At 40.3% G+C, this 15,989-nt stretch overlaps 1 protein-coding gene across 1 annotated transcript in view; it reads right to left on the bottom strand.

The window, feature by feature from the left end:
* c1orf21 (chromosome 1 open reading frame 21) overlaps window positions 1-15,989 on the bottom strand; it is a 56,366-nt gene that overhangs the window by 11,627 nt on the left and 28,750 nt on the right. The window contains exon 2 of the mRNA NM_001079184.1: window positions 212-407. Within this exon, the coding sequence (NP_001072652.1) occupies window positions 212-305 (94 nt within the window). The 5' untranslated portion in view covers window positions 306-407. The remainder of the gene's footprint in view (window positions 1-211; window positions 408-15,989) is intronic.

Here is a 15,989-nt window from a genome sequence, read left to right as displayed (position 1 = left end):
CTACCCATCTGGGTATCTATACAGAATACTTATTATCTCAATTATCGTATATTGCATCAGGTTACGGTGTCCTTTTTATATATGACAGATTATCTTTTAAGAAAGAATGTTGAATTTGGATGACAGTAAAACATGTGACCAATCCCTACATCTTGAAATATGTGCATCAATAAGACTTTAAGATTTTAAAGAAATATAGAAATTAACTCACCACAAAAGGCATCTCCATTTTGGTAATTTTTGCCGTTCTGTGCATCGTCCTCATTTTGTACTGTAGATACATGCTTTGCCGAAGCACATCCCATATTTATCAGTCAGCTCCAGACTGACTGATTGGAAAAAACATTTCTAGTGAGACGCTGACAAGTGGTGCCAAAAACCCAAGAATGTGTCCATCATTGCTGAACCTGTAGGTGAGCGCGAAATATGTCAGAATAATATATAGAAGCCTCTTATTCTCTATAAATGACAGGAGATTTTTTTCTAACATTCTAAATATTCTTCTGATACAGCAGGTCTTCACATTCTGTGTGCAGCAAGATGTCAGAATGTCAGTGCCTGGAAAAACAGAATTCACTATCTAGAAAACTACTTATTAATAAGATCCGGCATGTAGCCCAGAGAGAAAGACTGCAGCCTGTGCTTCAGGCACAAAGATGAAAGCACAGGATCCCACACTGTATCTGCCATTTTTTTGTTTGCTTCTTTGTAAAATTTCTTCTTGCATCTGATCTGCCTCCTGACATAGCCTCTGTTTCCACACTGGGGGGAGCAGAAATGCTAAAATACAATTTCTGTGATGTCAGTTATGCAACATCCCACGAAACATCCCAGTGCACAAGTGGGTCTTTTTTTTCTTTACTTTTTTACTATAGCATGTGCTGACCAGCAGGCTAAATTACTCATCTTTTATAATCAGACATTGCTAAATTATTATTATTATGCCTTCTAAATGGGCATCTGGCCCATCATTTAAAATTAGAAGAAACCCCCCGCCTAGAGCTGCAATTAAAACACCTTTATACATAAATATTTTCAGATACCTCCCAACATTTGAGTTGACATTTATGCAATTCGAGCCACGCCAAGTTAACAAACACTTATCCCAATAGTACCTCCACCTACATTAGAACTATGTTAACAGTCACTGCTCATTACGGCTGTAATCACAGTCACATTTACCATTTATATAAGGATATATTGATCTTATTTTAGCTGAATTAGCAATTGGTAGCATGACGTAAAAAAGGAGAGGTTAGTGAATTACTGACAGAGAAGATTAGTAGAGAACAAATGAGTTGCAGATAGAAGAGAAAAATCAGTAGGGAAGGAGTAAATTGCTGAGGAAATAGAAGATTAATAGGGAAGAAGTTACTGGGAGAAGTAGAGATTAGTAGGGTAGAAGTGAGTTGCTGAGAGAAGATAACATAAAAATCATTATGTGGGTAAAACAAATAATAGAATTCAGGCTCAGACTGGGGTTTTTTCCATGTATGCAAATACTAGTGATGCTGGTATGTTCTTGTTACTTCTCCTGTTGTTACAGCAAAATGAATTGAGCTGCTACCAGAAAAAAATATTGCCCTACATAAAGTGTACAGCTTATAAATCATTAAAGGAAAAAGAAAGGTAAAGTCACTTGGGGGTGCCAAAATGTTAGGCACCCCCAAATGACTTTAACCGCCTACCTTTTACCCCGGGCTGGTGCCGCTGTCAGGAGAAAACAGCACCAGCCTGGGGTAGCTGTCGGCACTTCCTCCTTCCGGCTTCGCTGCGCGCGCATGCGCAGTAGAGTGAAAAGCCGAACTTAAACATTTAAGTCGGCTTTTTCGCTCTACTGTGCATGCCCGGCCACCGGCAGTTTAGGAAGCTGAAGGCGGAAGGAGGAAGTGCTGCGCTCCAGGTACCCCGAGCTGGTGCTATTTTCTCCGAACAGGGGCACCAGCCCGGGGTACAAGGTAAGCGGTTAAAGTCACTTGGGGGTGCTTAACATTTTGGCACCCCCAAGTGACTTTGCCTTTCCTTCTCCTTTAAATACACAGTTCCATAACATAGCAGCCATGTTAACATCAAGTGGTACCTCTAAACTACCCAAATTTGTCACCAAATACTCTTTATATACAATCTTTTGGTTAATTTAATTGGACTATTTTAGCCAAACAAATGAAATTAAAACCACCCAGTAAAAATGGGCTGTTCAGTTCAGAGCTGTTCTGAGTTGCAAAGGCCCAAGAGTTGCAATATGCTGTCGGGTTTAGAAGCTACAGGATCAGGCCATGCTTACAATAGCAGCACTCCTATGTGGGAGACTCATGGCTGTACTGGGTACTTCATGTTCAACTCAGCTGAACTATGTATGGATACCACCTATCTTATTCTGGTACCATATCCATGCAGCTCTGCACTAAGCATGCTCTCTATGTGGATTTCTTTATGAGTAGACATAGTAATCTTAGTAGTAATAATTAGGGTAGGTCCATACATAAGGAAGGGCAGCAAGGAGCATATCATTGGCTTCTGACAACATTGACCCTACTGTGTGTGAACATGCTAATGTCAGTGGGGGCCTTCGGCACCCACAGGGAGGGTGTAGTCAGGATCAAGGAGGAAGGCCTCTTCCAGCGAGTCCGAGCGAAGTACAGATTCAGGGCAATCCAATAGAGAGGTCAGGTTCAGGCAAAGGTCACTAAAGGCAGGCAGCAAGGTTCAAGGTCAGGAATAAGCAGAGATTTGGCAATAGATGAGCAGAAAAGGCAATAAGAGACCCAGGAACACAATATAAGTATTGAGCTATACTCGGGCATTGAACCTGGGTCTCTGGCGTCTTTTTATTTTTGAATTTGGCGCCATAGCGCGTGACGTCATCGCGCCGGCGTCCTTGCACCCACGTGGAGCCCTGGGCACCGCCATTTTGGATTCGCCGCTCCGGGAAGGAGGACGCCACCGCACATTTGGACCAGGTAGGGAGCGGGAGCGGCGACGGTTCATGACAGCTAGGTACCTTAGACTGTAAGCTCCACTGGAGCAGGGACTGATGTGAATTATGTATAATCACACATATCACATAATGTCACACACTGTATGAATGTGTTGGTGCTATATAAATACCAGATAAAAATAACACTATAAAATAAAAAACTATAGTACTAGACCATGCAACTAAGTCAACCATGTGGTCCAAGTCTAAAACAATTATTTACAAAACTGGGAGAACAGAGTAACTCGAGATGGCTATTACTAGCTAAAAATATCTTCTGCCAAAGCTTATCCAAATATGTAAATAGACTCAACAATAGAACATGAAAACAAAAAAAAACAAAAAAGGGCTCTATTAATAAAAAACCTTATAAATATAAGAAGTGAAGCCTTTAGTGATCAGCTACTACCCAACCACAAATGTACAGGATTAGTGTTTGAAGTCCTCCCAAGCTGAGGAAATATACACCATTTCACAACCAACAATTATTTTTAGTTGTAATATGTTAATGTGTTCTCTGAAAGACTCCCAGTTGTCTTTTCTTTTATAAAGTATTCTCCCGTGCTCATTCCAATAAACCCACACAGTGACGCAGTCCTAGGTAGCTAAAATCAGTATACATTCTGCCTTCAAGTTACTGCCAATAAATGTTGCTATGGTAACAACTAATTCATGACTATTTATTCTGCACTACCCTCTTATCAAGTCTACTGAAGTGTGCAACATATCCCCCAAAGTCAAAGAAGGTGTAGGATGGTTTATAAGTAGCCTCTTGCTTGAGGAACCTTCAATATGTTAGAGTAGAGTAAATGGGAATCCATAACCACCGAAGCCTACTAGGTGCAGAAAGAATGGAAAGTGATACATTTTTATTTGTTAAAACAAAATGGCAAACTTTGATGCAAGGAAGTTGTTACCTATGGTGGGCGTACCTCTACTCCATTGTGTTCGAGAACCTTGCTGCCTCATAGTTAGTGCATCTATGGTCAACTTTGAAGGAAATTAGGAAGAAAGTCCTAAAATAACATCTAGGAGCTTTACCATATCTCCATATTTCAGTTTATATGGGCATATATCAGTGATTCCCCACCAACTCTTTCATTATACACTCAGTGGCCTCAACAAAGTTGCCAATTTTTACATTTCCAGCTTGGAGGCTAGTTATGGAAGCATATAGACAGAAGAAGCGCCTACTGCAGGCTAGTAGTCCACATCTATGGTCATCAAATAGCCAATCACAGCACTTGGCATCCCCAAGGAACTTTTTTCATGCTTGTGTGGCTCACCAACACTTTGTATTCAGAGTGTGGCTCACAAATATAAAAAGGTTGGGGATTCCTGGCTTATATGGACAGCCCCATTGTCTGCTTATGTATGTGGAAGGAGGCAACATGGGAGATTTAAGCCTTGCTTCCCAGGACATTATTTGTTCTGTCTGGTAATTAGTAGGTGTGCTACAAACAAGTGTCACATGTGGGCTGTCTCTCAAAGATCCTAGTTCAACCAAATTAGTCTTAATCACACAACTTTATTGTAGATACTGGCGCACCTCAAGCCCTGGCTACTCCGAGCCCAATGTAGTCCAGAATACAAAAAGGAGAAGGCACATAGAATTATCTGTGGGCTACTGCCTTACATCATTTATTGTGAAGCATAAAATGAAGTCAGATGAACATTCTATTTGCTTTACTCTTTTCTTTAGTGCCCTGTTTTTTGTTTTAAAAAGCACATCCATCAGGAATAAAAAGTGGTCTCATTGGACACATAATTCCTTCACATTTACTCAGTTACTCCCAACCCAAATATTAAGTATTCTATAGCAGCAATTATAGCAATGTCTTGGGTTACAATAAATGTATTGTGTTGCTCTAGTGCATTACAAAATGGATCCCAATCAGAGTAGGTACTTTATGTAAAGTCAGGCAAATCTCAGGTTTGCTCATCCCATCACTTCGTGGCAGCCTGAGAACAGCATACAAATGAGCATATCCGTGGGAAGCCTGATCCTCATACAATGAACAAACAGGTAATTCACTCACATTCCACACATTATTCACTAATATACTGCCGCTGGGTCTCCTTAGATGTTGATCTTCTTTCTTGAAAGGGACATAATTCAAAAATGGGTTTATTACCTCAGGATTATTTTTATTTTTTATATTGAACAAAAAGCATCAAGATTTCCAAAAAAGGAATTTTTCTCACAGATCTGATACTTTGCTTTGGGAGATGGGCAACACATGACTCTCAAATGGGAGGGCACAGGGCAAAGTAATCACAAAGTAACCTCAGACCCCAGGCTGGCGCTCCGCTTTGCTGAAAACTGCACTGGCCTGGGGTACTATTGTAGGGAGCAACCCCATCTTGTTTCAGGTCTCTGTGATCATCACTGCTGTGTTGAGATGCACAGTACAGCACAACCAAAACACAACCCAGGAACTGATAGCCAAAGTTTGTGTTATACTTGCATGCACACAACCCAAAAGGATGGCACACTGGAAGCAAGGTGGTGGCATGGGACTCCTTTCTATAAAACCTGGGACCAGTGCTGTTCTCAGTAAAGAGTTACACCTGCAGGGGTTTGAGGTTAGCAATTATAATCAAGAAAATTGGAGACTGCTTCAGATAGGGTTTATATGGCTTCCTCAGGATCAGCTGCAAGTTAGGATTTCCTTGTGAAAAACACTGAATCTGATAATTATATATTCTTTTTTTTTTAAACTGAAATATACTTATTTAAGTAGGTGGAGTAAAAGAGCAGGTCTAAAGGTAAGGGAATTGGAACGTTGAAAGATGAAATTTCAAGTAATGGCAGTCAGACTGTAACCTAATGGGATTGTAGAACGACCTGTCAAACTGCACCCCCCCCTCATATTGCCCCGATATCGGACAGGAAGGTCAGTCACAGCCAAGCCAAATCCCTAAGGCACATCTACCCCAACTCTCTGGGTCCGACTGAACGGGAAGCAAACAAATCAGCATCTGCACGCTAATAACACATTATTCAACCTTGTTTCCCTGGTGAGAACAACAAAAATCTTGCCATAGTTATTTTCTGTTATTCTTTGTTTCCCCAGTGAGAAAAATGAGGTGTAACAGAATTTCAAGCCCCGGATCTTTTCTGTCAAAATATCTTTTTTTTTTTCCTAGCACTTCACAATAAAAACATGATTTGGTATTGCTCCGCTGGCTGCACCGGAAAAGGCTAAAAATAAACAAATTCTAATGATACTATTACCAAGCCAGTGCCTATGGAAGATCTCTCTCAAGGGCAATGGGCAGATACTGTGTTCTTTCTGCGTAATTGGAGGCATAGAACGAGCGCGAGATACAGAGAGCAGGGACAAGCAATGATACAAAGCAGCTCACAAAATAAATTGACAATTACTGTCTGGAGAGATTTCCACTATTGTGATTCTGAAAAATATGACGCTACCCCATGCTACCATTAAACCATGTTGTTTACACAGAGAACAAGTTATCCTTTGTACATAGCATTTAGATTACATGTATTTCCCTTTAATTAGAGTGAGTTATAAATTCATGGCTTGTGTGCCCAGAACATTCCATCTGCGCATATCTGCATTTATACAAAAATATTCTCTTTGAATTTTTAACAGATACATTATTATTCATAATCACCAGATGGCGCTGTTTTATTTGAGGAGACCAAGAATGCGAAGAGCACAACCAAGCCACATGGCAGCCCCTGTTCCAAGCTGTAAATGAAAATCAGCAGAAATAGAAAGTTCTGGTTGAAACGTTGGTAGTTGGTGGATACAGGGTATATTTACCCTTAAACCTAAAAAGCCAATGCATATTATGCAATTTATGTTTAAAGAAACCAGTAAAAACCCTTCCATAGTAGGGAGCCACAGGTGGGCATGCACACAAACATTAGGGTCCATTTCATCAGAATTCAGTGAGGCTGCCAGTGTAGTATAACTGGTAGGAAACTAGAACACTGAGCAAAAACTCATGCATTTATGCAACTGGTTAGAATGACAGCCAGGATCCCACCACTGTAAAGGTGGCCATATACACTACAGTTCCGATCTTTCCCACAACCATTGGTCGTAGGAAAGATTCTTCATGCACTCTACTAACGTTAAGAGCTGCAGATATGCAGGTAAAAACAAAGGAATTCTTTACCCCATCGGACGATTCAGCATTAACATTACAATGTTCGGGCACCACCAAACCGATCAACGAGATGACCAATATCCATATTGGTTGTCTTGTCTCTCTCTCTCCACACACACATTAACATAGGAAACAAAGGTGCATGTATGGCCACCTTACCGCATTTATGCTAAGCACTGAACCGCTGGCTGCCAATACACTGGAACTCTGCAGCCCCCCAGCTGTGGCTGAACTACGCAACCACTCCCAAATATCTACATAGTTCTAGCTGTGGCTGTATGGACATAGGGGAGTTGCAGTCCCTTTACCTTTACAGAACCATAGTTTTATAATAAAAGCTATTCTGAGCCTATACATATAACCCTATTCCATAACTAATCATTGGCTGCCAATGCGATTACAGATCAATGTTATAATGCAGAATTGGCGTCATACGATAATCACTTAGCTACACAAGCCTCTCCTTTAGATCTCAGCACTTCATCTATACTATACAAAGTACCTTTCTTGGTACTGGGAGGTTAAACATTATACAAACTCATTCTAAATGGCTAAATGGCTTCAATACATTGCACTGCAGTGACAGTCTCTTACACTGATTTGGCTTCAAGATTCTGTCTTGAAAGTAATTCTTCTAAATGTTACAGCAAAGTAATTCGATTCTGCCTCCTTCCCTGGGGTAGAAACCACGCCACCACACCAGACATTACTGTACATGACACCGGCGTCATATGTTGGATTGCCTTTCCATGCAAGGGTCACATTATATCTACAGATCCCATGAAGCTCTCTGCGCAAGACGAAAATGTTTACTGCTTCGCCTCAGCCTGGACGCCTGCCAAGGAGACACGGGCTCTACACAAATCTGTATTCATGCCTATAAATAGTGCTTTCCTCATCCACCATCCTGTTTAGCTCTGGAGTGGCCAAACACAGGATGAGATGAACAACGCTACCCAAAAGCCATTTTCATGGTAACCTAGACTACTGATTAAAAAGCAGTGGAGCAGAAGTTGCCTGGCCCCACAAAAAGAATATTTTTAGCCCCCCCCCCCCCCAACACATTTGGGTACATGAGCTTTTTGGACAATTATATTAAAAGGGGGACTCAGGCTTCCAAACCAAAATTTGTTAAAGAGCCCCACATAACACAGAAACCGCTGTAATCTGTTCCTTCAAAAATATAAATAAATACCATTTTCATATACTGAAAGCCAGGTGCAAAACAGTTCTTCTCTTTCTGCATCATTTGGAATCCTTCTCCACAATGCACTGCACTGGCATGTTCCTTTCCTTATTTACATCATGTTTGCAGGGAATTGTGGGATTGGGAGGATGCAGGCTGAAGGAAGGAACAGTCGACTACTGTTATATTTTATTTGAGTCTCAGAGTAGCCAGCCAGATCAGCAGGAGAACCGGGGGCCAGGCTTAGGGAACTGTTTCAAACTGTAGTATTACATTAAAAATCATAAAAAGGCTGCATATTTTTAAATCAATGTTTTTTTCTTAGAAAAAGCCAGATTGTACATTTCCGTCAGTATGTGCATGGACATGCTTCTTCTCTAAACCTGCCAATAGTACAAACCTAAAACTAAAGAGGACTGATAACAGAGCTACCAGCACCTCCCCATGTCGCAACTATGAGAGTTAATAATTATTAACACACCCCTCATACACCCAAATGGGGTGGCAAGGGAAATCTTTGTTTGGGGCAGCTACTAATAGATGCTTTTCTACCGGACAACGTATAATTATATATAAATATACAGAGCGTTTGGTCTGTTTTTGGTGAGGCTACGCCTTTCTAAATTGTAACAATGCACCCAAGCACCAGCAGAAAAAGAATTAGAAGTACAAACACAATCTCAGTTTCTTTTTCTTTTACAGCCAACGAAAGGACTTCCTGCCCAGGGCTTTATGGCCTATGTGGTTCTCTATAAATATGAGAAGTGGTAGTGATTTATGACAATGCACAGTTTACAAGTATGCTTCACTATCCATGATTTATTCTATAGTACACTGGTTTTCAAACATGCACTTGGGACTCATCAAAAACAAACGTTAGTTTCCAGCGATAAATACAGAACAATAAAAAACTGAAGTGGCTTTGCTACAGCCTGCCTTCTATTTAAAAAAGAGAACTAAGGCATCAGGGGAAATCTCTAAATGAAGCTACATATTTGTATCTTAAAATGCACCTCATCATGTGTAAGATGGTATTCACAACCCATGCGCTGCAACAAAAAAGTTCATTGACTTCAGGGTGTTTTGCTAATTTTCGCCATTGGCACATTTTTCAGTAAGTTGAAACGGGACAGATTTGCCTGTCACTACTCAAACATGCTATAGCCACTACAACTGAGCAAGCATGGCCAGAGCTCACCACTACTGGTACACATGCCTGGCTAATGGAGTCACACTTAGCATTGCTTTTAAGCTAAGGGCACACAATGCTGTAGATCCATATACAAAACACATTTGGAGAAAAGGTGAGCGATCCTGTCAGCTCCTTTGTGCTGCTTCACTGACAGGAATGGCATCAGCCTGTGTGCAGCTACACTGAGGATTCTGGCCTGAAAATGCATACTTTTTTGTTTTTGGGCTGAAATACGTTCAGTGTAGCTGCATACAGGCCAATGCTGTGTCTGACAGTGAACTGCACAAAGTAGTGGATGGAAGCTGATCCATTTTTGGAAAAGTGCATTAACTGCATAATATGACCTTAGCCTTAATGGTAGGAACAGAAGTGAGGAAGATGTTCAGGGCCGCTCCTGCCATGAGGCAAGGTGAAAACCTTGTCTCAGGCAGGAGGGAGCAGCTAGTTACCAGGGGTGACAAAAAGCTGCCTCTGGTAAGTTTATAAGACACATTTTCGTTTTTTAAAACAAAAATTTGTATCTGCTAGTGCAGAAAGCACAATATCGCTCTCTGCACTAACGATGCTGCCATCTCTGGACCCACTCCGACACTAAAAAGTCATGCCATGTTTGACCATACTGTCTCTTTACCTTTTTACTCAAGGGTCCTACATTATGTGAAGAAATAAGCTATGTGATGCAAAATGTTCTTTATAACCAAATATGCACTATTTAATAGCATATTTCTATTGTAGGAGGAAATTTTCCATTTTAAAAGAGAATCATGGAGACCCTCCCAAAACAACATGGGATCCATTTTAGGATCCGGACACTTTGGCGTTCAAGGATTCTTCACTATGTCATTTTTTAATGCGCTCCTTTTGCTGAAACCATAGGATTTTTTGGTTGCTACCTAAGACTCTTTTGATATAGTATCAATTTGAGTATTCACAATGCCACCAATGGGACACTTATTTTAATCAGAGGGAAAGCAATACCTATTTACCATAAGAGCAAATTATTTTGGCTGGCACAACAGATCACAGAGACAGACCGTCTGTACAAAATGGTATTTCTTATATATTTATAAATTGAATTTCAGCTGTTTTCCTACATAGCTGTCTATGTATTGATGACAAATGAAGAACTATATTAAAAGTAAGATAGAAAGGGTAAAATAAAGAGAGAATTGAAAAACAAGATAAAAGAAAGGGTTAAAGCACTGTTACTGATTAAGAATAAAAAGAGCTCCCTTGACAAAGGCGTCTGAGCCGAAACGTTGGGGTATTCTCTCACCCAGAGTATCTGCCTTCATATCTTGTTTTTCAGTTATAACACTGGGGTATGCATTTATTTGCTTTTTGATGGATATATAATGTTTAAAGTTTGATACTTTTTTCTGTATCATGTTTAAATGAATAAAATGTTTTTTTAATTATAAATACCTCCCTGGGGAAGTTTTTTCTGGTGTGCAGGGTTTTTGTGAGGTTTTTTTTTAAGAATAAAAATAACTAAGAAATATGAATTTCTTTTTTGTCCAATTAAAATTATAGGCTAGTTCTGCTTATTTAGCTGATGTTGAAAAAGGTGTACAATAGTGTGTGCTGTCCCTTTAAAGTAGAGAATGACAACATAGACTGTTATTTACACAGAATATTCCATTGCAATCTATTAGCAGTTATAAGATTGCACATGTTATGTGAGTCTAATGCCCTTGTATTAGTATGCATGCCTCAGCAAAGAAAATCAATCTGACAGGCCCCTTTCAAATATAATATTTATTGAAATAAATGGAATAAAATGCAGTGTGCACACGAGGCAGATATGTTAATATTTATGGTCAAACAGGAAATAAAGGGAAGGTTAGGCCAATAATGTATATATTTCTCTCTAGTGATCCTGTAATGGAGCAAAGTGGCAATGCGCGTTCTTAAATAAACAGTCTCTGTACAAAAGGTTTGCTACACAGATAGCTCTCAAGTGGATACTCTCAAGAAACAAAGTGCATATCTGGGGAGAGCAATATTTCCAACCTCAGTAGGATAAGCAATTAATTTTTAAGGTGTTTATAATTAGCACACAATAGTGAGGCTTCCTGTTAGAACGCCGGCCTATATGAAATGGATTATGTGCATTGTTTAACCCAACCGTTTCTTCCTCAGGAAAAGGCTCTGCTGATTTGCAGCAAGGATCTGCCTAAAAACATGAGCATTTTATAACCTCCATCCAAAGTCTGGATTGGGCTTGCATAGAAGGGAGTTCTGCCTATTCTTTTAGCATCAAAAGCTTTGTATAAACCAGCACCTCCCTCCTTTTAGCTGTTGCCTGTGTTTCAAGTTTACAAAGGAGAAGTTCATTATACAGGGGGTTCACTAGGAAGGGTTATTTGTATTTTCTCCCTCTTCCGCAATTGCTCTCAGGAACTTGTTCCAATGTTCAGAAGGAGACGTATTTCAAAAGCACTTTCAATTTCACTGTGCACGGTTTAATACAACATAACAACAAAAGGCAAAATGCAGGCCCAGTTAAACATCAGTTGGAAGCTTATCTGCATAAGCTTTAAAGGGGAACTCCACCTAAACACAACTTAAGCTTTTTGATAAGTAAACATAATTTCAAGCAACTTTTACCTATGCCTGCCCCCCATCACAGTGTAATGCATTCTGGGTTATGTAGTTCCTGCATGCTGTTTGTAAGCTGTGGAGTTGTTGTTACAATTTGTAACATCAGTGCTTTAGTCCCTCCTCCCCTGTCAGGATTTCAAATGATGCAGAAAGAGAAACTGATGGATTTCAGCATATAAAAATGGTATTTATTCATACTTTTTGAAGGAACAGATTACAGTGATGATAATAAAGTAGCAGTTTTTGTGTTGTGTGGGTATCTAACAAATTTAGGTTTGAAAGCCAGAGTTCCCCTTTAATAGTTCTGTGTTTCATACTTCATAGTTTATGCCCTGTTAAAGTACAGGGCTTTGTTTGCCTTGTCTCAGCCAAGCTTTCTCTATTTTTTCCCTTTCAAAGCTAAAGCTGCCACAGATCTCTCCAACTGGAAATCCATTTGCATAAAGGAACATTTACATGATTTTACATAATGTTAGATGTTGTTCACAGGTGCAAATAAATATAGTAAATTCTTTCAGAAAAAGAACAGACTACTCGATGCAATTCTGCTACAAATGCAACAAGTTGTAAAGGTAAGGTTTATAGCAAGCATATATGTGTGTGCACGCACATAGGACAGTAAAGGGACCTTTTCAACAGAACTTATAAAGTATAATCACATAGGCGTGCCATAATTTGGTTTCATGTATGTAAATCAGTGCATTCTCTTAACCTCAGGTATATCTGTGTTTCTTCTTTCCCAACTGTGTGTTCAGTATTGCCCTTATATCATATCAGTAATGATTGGGGTCCAGCAGTTCAAGGCAGTAAGCCAAGCAACCAGTAATCTAGTGATGAATTTGTAATGGAACAGTCCAAAAAAAGGTAATTTAAAAAAAAAATGTAGGGTTTGATTATGAATAAATAAAGAGTTAAATAGGAAGCCATGAGTGGAGATAATTGAGCGCAGGATGAGAAAGCTATGGGCCTGGTAGTAAACTGAAATACATGCATAACGATAAGTTACTGTTGGACTGAATACTTTCCAGGGACCAGAAGGTTTTAAGAAGATAAATAGTGAAGTGAGAAAAAGCAAGAAAGTGAGCATACTAGAGATGTAAAATATTGTTTTTATTGTGATATATACCTGACCTTTCAAATAGTGATGCAGCAGTTACTTCGGTTTCCTCCCACACTCCAAAAACATAAAGGCAAGTTATCTGCCTACTGAATGTGATGGGACCCTGGGGCAGGGGCTGATGTAAGTGGTGCAGTATATGCCGGTGCTATAAAGGTATGGGACCCGTTACCCAGAATGCTCCGGACCCAGGATTTCCGGAATAGGTATCTTTTAATTATTTGAATCTCTATAACTTAAGTCTGCTAAAAATCAATTAAACATTAAATAAACCCAATAGGATTGTTTCGCCTCCAATAAAGATTAATCATATCTTAGTTGGGATCAAGTTAACATTAAATAAACCCAATAGGATTGTTTTGCCTCCAATAAGGATTAATCATATCTTAGTTGGGATCAAGTATAAGGTACTGTGTTATTATAACATAGAAAAAGGAAATTATTTTTAAAAATCAGAATGATTTGCTTAAAATGCAGTTTATGGGGAATGGCCTTTCCATAATTCAGAGTTTTCTGGATAATGGTGTTCTGGATAACAGATCCTATACCTGTTATAAGGGCTCTGGCACATGAGGCAACTCTCGAGGCAACTTGCGCAATTTTACTGAAATTGCGCTGCCGCGTATGCCATCCCACCGGCGATTTACATTTTCGCCGGTGGGATGGCAATCTGTGGAGATTAGTCGCCCACGAACAGGGAGAAGCAAGAAGCAGACTCCTTTAACTTTGTTTATGTCATTTTTTGTAATAGTATTGAACATGATAACCTTGCAGCAAACAGAAAAAGGTCAGTTCCCTAGAAGTGGGTGCAGCTGCCTCTCAAATGAGTGATTACAGTTAGAAAGGGACTGGAATTCTGAGACTTAAAAATAATGAAGAATAATTCTGGAAAAGTATCTGCTACTTTTTAAACAGCAGGTCTCTTGATTAGTGGTAATCTTGGGAATCCCTCAGATCCTAGTGCAAGCTGCAACCTGTGCCGAACACTCTCCCAGGTGCAACTGCCCAGTGCGTGGCCACTAAAGGGCACGTTTCACAATGGTTAGCAAACCTTACTTATTGTAGGGCTCTGTCATAATCCCTAAAGTGGGTATGTTTACAGGGCCGGATTTGTGATTGGGGTGCCCCAAGTCCACCCACCCACCTTGATTGCGCATGCGCATCACAACTCATACGGAGCACTGGGGGAGAGGACGCGCTAAAGTTTATGCTCTTCCTCTCCCCATTGCTCCGTATGCGGCCAAAATTTTCTGGTGCAGAAGGGCGGCATGAAATTTTTGCCACCCTAGGTCCGGACCTTTGTGGGCCACAAATCCGGGCCTGTATGTTTAGCAAAGATTGAAAATAGGGTTTGCTACAGTTCACCAGCAGGAACTCCACATGTGTTAAATAGCACAAAAACATCGGCACAACAGGACTTATTTAAGCGGGATAAAAACTGCTGATTTTTAATAGTAGCAAGCCATGTAACGTTTCGGGGGCACGCGGTGTTAGCCACCACCCTGTGAATACAAATGCTCACCTTAGACCCCCACACTGGCACTCCTCTGAAAACTGCACAAGCCTGGGGTCCTGTTTCTGCCGTGCTTAGGGTTGCCATCTGCCCTGTTTAAAGCCGGACACCCTGGTTTTCGAAGAGCTGTCTGAGTCAAAACTGCCCAGTTTTTCAAATTAGAAAATTCCGACATCAAGGTCGAACCAATCCCCACCTGCTGCTCCCACTGCCCCCACACTCCCCCAATTGCCCCAGTGGCTCCTGCACAGCCCAGTACTACTCTGACAACTTCACCAATTTCACCCCCGTGACCTCACCACCCGAACCTTGCTGGGAGTACCACAAACAAAAAAAGTGGCAACCCTAGCTGTACCACCACATTTTGCAATGCTTCTGAGATTCTCTGCTCTGTCCTGATGGTGCAAATGTTCAGTTAAGTAAAATTTGCGACTTTTACGTCCCGATCTTTACTCCACTACGCCTTCACTAATGAAGGTTCATATTAACTTTCTAGAGTAGCTATCACTCCTACTAAAAAGGCTAAACAAATAAAAATAAATGTATGTATTGAATACAATGAAACAAACAAGTATGTGTGAAAAAGTGAGTGCAAACCTTACCTATTAAAAGTATGTTATGAGGGTATAGCAGGAAGATAGAAATCAAAGAATATTAGAGTTCTTGTCTTGCAAGTCCTAAAGCCCTGCGCAAAGATAAAACATTCCCCACTTTGTTATGACAAGTGCACACAATGAAGCAGAGGAATGATATACAAAACATACTAGAAGATGACTGAGATAATATTCATGGGAGATAGTTAAGGAACATTTGAAACCAGTAGTTTCGATGTGACAGCTTGCAGAGCCCTATCTGTCAGGGATATGTGCTGGCTCCCAGCTGCTGGTAGCAGGACCATTCTACATATGACCACTATTTATATTACTATAGCTCAGTGGGAGCACATTGCTCACTCTGTGTATTCTCTTCATTTGGCACTTGTGATTTCTCAGATGCAAGCATGTGTATATGAGGAAATTCAACTCAGTTGTCACTTTTAAAACATAATACTCTCCAGGTTTAAAAATTACAGCAATAAATATAACTTTAATGTTAACCGGCACAGGCGAGCTATGGTGGCAGTTAAAGGAGAAGTCAAACTTTTACACAATTGTTCCCATATATAGTTGGGACAACCCAGCCTCTTAAGGGGGGGGGGGGAGTCTATTTAGCTTTTGTCCCCAGTCCTATAAATCATTGCAATCAGTTAGATGAGGT

The sequence above is a fragment of the Xenopus tropicalis genome, chromosome 4 (assembly GCF_000004195.4).
Source record: "Xenopus tropicalis strain Nigerian chromosome 4, UCB_Xtro_10.0, whole genome shotgun sequence".
Taxonomy (NCBI): Eukaryota; Metazoa; Chordata; class Amphibia; order Anura; family Pipidae; genus Xenopus; species Xenopus tropicalis.
This window is presented reverse-complemented; position numbering and strand designations above follow the sequence as displayed.